Genomic DNA, 4,746 nt, shown 5'->3' on the forward strand with positions numbered 1-4,746 from the left:
AGACATGAGCAGAGAGTCCAGTGACCAATCAGGAAAGAGAGAGGAGGGGAAAGGGGAGGGCCTTACGCGCAATCGACCAATCAGAGAGCAGCTACGACATCACTACACATGTGTTCAGATCAAGTGACGCTTGAAAATTCTGCATCAACTTTACCACACTAGACTTAGACTTAGACAAACTTTATTGAACTACAAGGGAAATGATTTGAACACAGTAGCTCACACACCACAATATAATATAATAAAAAGTAAAACATTTAAATAGTGTGATGGAAATTTGTATTGTGAAGAAGATTTCTCAAATCAATTTATTAATAATTAATTAAACACAGGTGGGTAGAGTTGCCAAGCACCCAGGACATTTCTTGTATAAAACTGGGACAAATCACTGGTTTTGGATAAATTTGCTGGGACAGGGGACACAGGACTCAAGACTGGGACGTCTGGTCACCCTAGTATAGCATTCAAGTAAGAGTAACGTTACTTCAAAATAATACTGCTCAAGCAGAAGTACAAAGTAGTGGTGCAAGAAATGACTCATGGTGTGTGCGTGAGTGATGGTGCTGGTCATAGGGGCTGATGGTTCAGATTGGCAGCCTCACGTCAGTCAGTGTGTCTTTGTGACATATGTCTGTGAAAACTGCTATATAAATAAAAACTTACTTATATATTAAGTATAAGATCTGATTTATGATTTGAGCTAATGTAATAAAACATTATATAATGCAACAAATCTGGTGTTTTTAAAGGACAAACACAAAAATACTAACTCAATCATATCTGAAGAACCACAAATGTTCAAATCATTTTGTGCTGTCATAAAGTTTTTGTCACTTTAGACTCACTCACAGTGAGAACAGGAACCAAACCTTTTACTCAAGTAAGAGTACTGTTACTTCAATAAAATGTTACTCAAGTAGGAATAAGAGTATGCTGCTAGAAAAGTACTCTGAAAAGTACAATTTCTTTAAAAAGTTACTCAAGTAAATGTATCTGAGTAAATACAAGTACTAGCTTGTATAAATACAGCAGTAGATAGTACCGAGTACTATCTACTGCTGGACTTAACTAATAAATAACTTCTTGTTCATGTTTCATAGAATTTTAATAGAGTTTTGGTTAAACTTGTACAGTAGGCTTCAACAAGTCTTTCAAAAGTCAGGAAATTATTATATAAAAAAATATACATGATATATTTAAAATTCCATTCAATTTCACATTTTACAGCTGATGTCATCAACATTCCCTTGGAGTGTGATGCTAACTGAAGGCACTGCTCTGTCAACGATTCTCCATAAATATACAAAAACATGGCACAAAACAAATGCGCTACAACTTCACAAACCTGACATGATGAGAGTTGCGATAGAGCTCTGAATGAGGGGTGACTGACCAAAGTGAATACATTACATTACAGTATTTTCTTAACAATAAAAGGTAACACGGTGATGGTGGTGGAAGTGTAACCCCCTCTTTCATATTGGATGCACCTAAACGATTATTGTAATAGTTGACTAGTCAGTGATTCATTTTTTGATCAGTCAAACTTCTGTTTTACATTGAGACTTTTTAAATAAATCTTTGAATTAAAGGTTGAAATACGGTGGCTGAAGGCTTCTAAATAAAGAATATTTACAGATAAACTGGGTTAGTGATTATAACAGGTCTGTGTGGTCCAGATAATGATTTACGATGATCAAAACATGATTTGGAGTATTTTTAAATGTAATAAATAGCTGCAGCCCTGTTTATATTTATAACAAAACTATTATAAGACCAGATAGTAATATTAAGAAACTACAATGATTGAGTTTTGAAAATGTTATCGTATCATTTAAAAAAGGGATTGTTTGTTTTTATTATTATTATAAAAACATATTGAAAATCAGATATTACTCGATACTAAAACTAGTATCGAAACTAGAAACTCATTTGAACAAGTATCCATACAAAAAAGTCACAGTGACAGGACAGACATGAAGCTTTCCTGAACAGTTTTAGAATGATCTTGAGCTGTATCGGAACAAGTATAAGAGCAGAGCCTAGTATACACCCATGGACTACTATGGAACCTACCTGGATCACTGTGGGATTACACAGATATAAAATCACATGGGAATAGAAAGAAAGTGCCACGATTTAATGTTGAAACTCACATTCTATCGTCTAAAGAAAGAGTCTATTCCTTAGTATTGAAATTTTAGTATTGTCACAACACTAACTTACAATAAATCATTTGTTTCTGAACAGCCGTGGTTGCGGAGATGCCTCTTTAGCCTGAACACTCTGCCACAGACAGAACAGCCGAATGGTTTGTCCGCTGTGTGTGTGGCTCTGTGCATGTTCAAACTTCTTCTGTAAGCAAAGTTTTTCTTACAGACTGGACAGCTGTAGGGCCTCTCCCCCGTGTGCGTCCTCATGTGCACTTTGAGATCCCCTTTTTGAATAAATGTTTTCACACACAGTGAACAGCTGTAGGGTTTCGCTCCCGTGTGCGTGGCCCTGTGCTTCGTCAGGGCATAGTACGACGCAAAAGTTATCTTGCAAACTTTACAACTGAACGGATTTTCGCCCGTGTGGTTATTTTTCGTATGAATGTCGAGCGAATATTTGTTGGTGAAACTTTTTTCGCAGAGTGCGCAACTGTGTTTCTTTTTAGCGTTATGGCATTTCTTTGTGTGTGCCTCCAGTGCATTTTCATCGACAAAGGTTTTCCCGCAAACTGAACAGCTGAATGGTTTTTCAGCAGCGTGCGCTTTGAGATGCATTTCGAGATTGCACTTCTGAAAAAATGATTTTTCGCAGAGGGCACAGCTGTAAGGTCTAGTTCCTAAATGAGTTTTCATTTGCTCCAGAAGCTCGACGTGAGATTCAAAACTTTTCTTACAAGTTGAACACCCAAATGGCTTTTTATCAATATGGTTATTTTTCATATGAACATCTTGCAAATCGTCGCAGGCAAATTTTCTCCGTCTGAATGATGCCTGGCTATGAGATTCCACGTGTTTTCTGTGATTGGACTGGTCTGCAAAGGTTTTTCCACAGACTGTACAGCTGAAAGGCTTTTCTCCTGTGTGAACTCTAAAATGAACCTGCAAAGTATATTTTGCACCAAATGTCCTGTAGCAAACGCAGCACTGGAATTTGTTCTTTTCAGGCCTTTCGGCTGTTCCTGACACCTGCACATTCTTTGCGCTTGTCTCTGGAGCGGGACTGTGATTGAGGAAGAGGTTTGTGTACAGTGCAGGGTCAAGGTTGTACTGGTCTCCGTCGGTCTCCACATGTGGATCTGAACAGCTGAAAGATGCACTCCAGTCGTCATCATTGTCGGTGTTGGAGGACTCTTTGGCGGTGTCTGGGTGGAAAAGTGACTCTGCGCTGAGGTTCTCTCTCTGCGTCTCGTCTCTCTGCGTCTCGTCTCTCTGCGTCTCGTCTCTCTGCGTCTCGTCTCTCTGCGTCTCGTCTCTCTGCGTCTCGTCTCTCTGCGTCTCGTCTCTCTGCGTCTCGTCTCTCTGCGTCTCGTCTCTCTGCGTCTCGTCTCTCTGCGTCTCAGTTTGTTGAAGTAAAGAGGATTCTTCTGTCTTTACACACTCAGCGCTGGACTCTGGGACAGACCTGAAAAATTTTAAAATATTTTAAAAGTCCTATATTCCTATATTACATTATTATTATTATTATTATTATTATTATTATTATTATTACACAAACGTGACTCTTGTGATCTTAAAGCCGTGTTAAATTGTTTTAACTTTATCAAAAACATAACTCGAGTTGTGTTTTATTTCATTCACACATGTACATTTTCAAAGCTCATTTTCCTGAAAAAGAATAATGTTTAGTGTAGATCTCTCCATCTTACTCTTGCTTCTCTTCCTCTTGTTTGACCTTCGGTTCCTCTGGCTCCTCTTTAATCCGAGTCTCGGTGATTTCCTGGTCCAGCCCAGGCCAAGGACTCCCCGGGGCGCTCTGCTCCTCCACAGCCGCCCGCAGCAGCACGACCCTCGGGCTGAGCACAGTGTGGAGGAGCTCCCGGCTCTTCTGGTTCTCGTCTTTGGAGCGGCACAGTTCTTGCTCATACTCCGCTATCGTTCTGTCAAACAGCGCAAAAATCTCTTCCGCAGCCGCACACAGACGCGCGTTCACCAAAGCTCTCAGCGTTTGGCCTTTCGACATGTTTTTATTTCTTTTACATTTGTGTTTTAAGCTTTAGGTAACAATAAACACAGCTGATAGGGCTCTCACAGAGCTTCCGGTCCAATGTCTGTCACTTCCGGAAAAATAAATGCAATCTAACAACTTTAAAATTTATTCCATACAAAACACCGAATAAATAAGATGCTTTTTTTTTTAGAAACCTGCATTTAATGTTTTTTTTTTTACAAATAAATGGAAATATATTTTAAAAGTATTCGGCCTAAAATCCTAGGCTTTAAAAACAGTACTATGCTGATCATTTTATGTGTCTTTTAGTTATTTTTATGCACATGTATAAACTTTCTCCCAACAGTTATTGTTGTCACTTTGTATTTTAAAAAATAACTGATAAATATACTAAAATAAAATATAAAAATAAACTATAGATAAATAACAAATCTACCTGCTTGTTTCCACGGTAATGCTATTTCTTCTAATATTCCACAGTATGGCATAAAACTCTTCATGGCTTTCACTTCAAGCATGTCTGTCCAAAAAGTCCTATCCTCTCTGGACCAATAATGCATTCATGACTGAGCTGACTCGAAGAAA

At 38.4% G+C, this 4,746-nt stretch overlaps 1 protein-coding gene across 1 annotated transcript; it reads right to left on the reverse strand.

Moving 5' to 3' along the window:
- Positions 1–1,133: 1,133 nt before the first annotated feature.
- Positions 1,134–4,235, reverse strand: LOC129411802 (gastrula zinc finger protein XlCGF57.1-like). Its single transcript, XM_055163898.1, has 2 exons — positions 3,860–4,235; positions 1,134–3,615 (listed from the first exon to the last, which is right to left on the reverse strand). Exons 1-2 carry the CDS (start codon positions 4,171–4,173, stop codon positions 2,223–2,225), a joined length of 1,707 nt encoding a protein of 568 aa, XP_055019873.1. The 5' UTR covers positions 4,174–4,235; the 3' UTR covers positions 1,134–2,222.
- Positions 4,236–4,746: the final 511 nt, after the last annotated feature.

The sequence above is a fragment of the Boleophthalmus pectinirostris genome, unplaced genomic scaffold (genome assembly GCF_026225935.1).
Source record: "Boleophthalmus pectinirostris isolate CB_2022bp ecotype Guang Dong unplaced genomic scaffold, ASM2622593v1 HiC_scaffold_1, whole genome shotgun sequence".
Taxonomy (NCBI): Eukaryota; Metazoa; Chordata; class Actinopteri; order Gobiiformes; family Gobiidae; genus Boleophthalmus; species Boleophthalmus pectinirostris.

What these genes read in the sequence shown, in the direction of transcription:
- LOC129411802 (XM_055163898.1), bottom strand. Translation starts at nt 4,173, where the DNA reads ATGTCGAAAGGCCAAACGCTGAGAGCTTTGGTGAACGCGCGTCTGTGT. An exon ending in CAAGAGGAAGAGAAGCAAGA is followed by an intron (nt 3,616 to 3,859) that starts GTAAGATGGAGA and finishes AAAATTTTTCAG; the next exon opens with GTCTGTCCCAGAGTCCAGCG.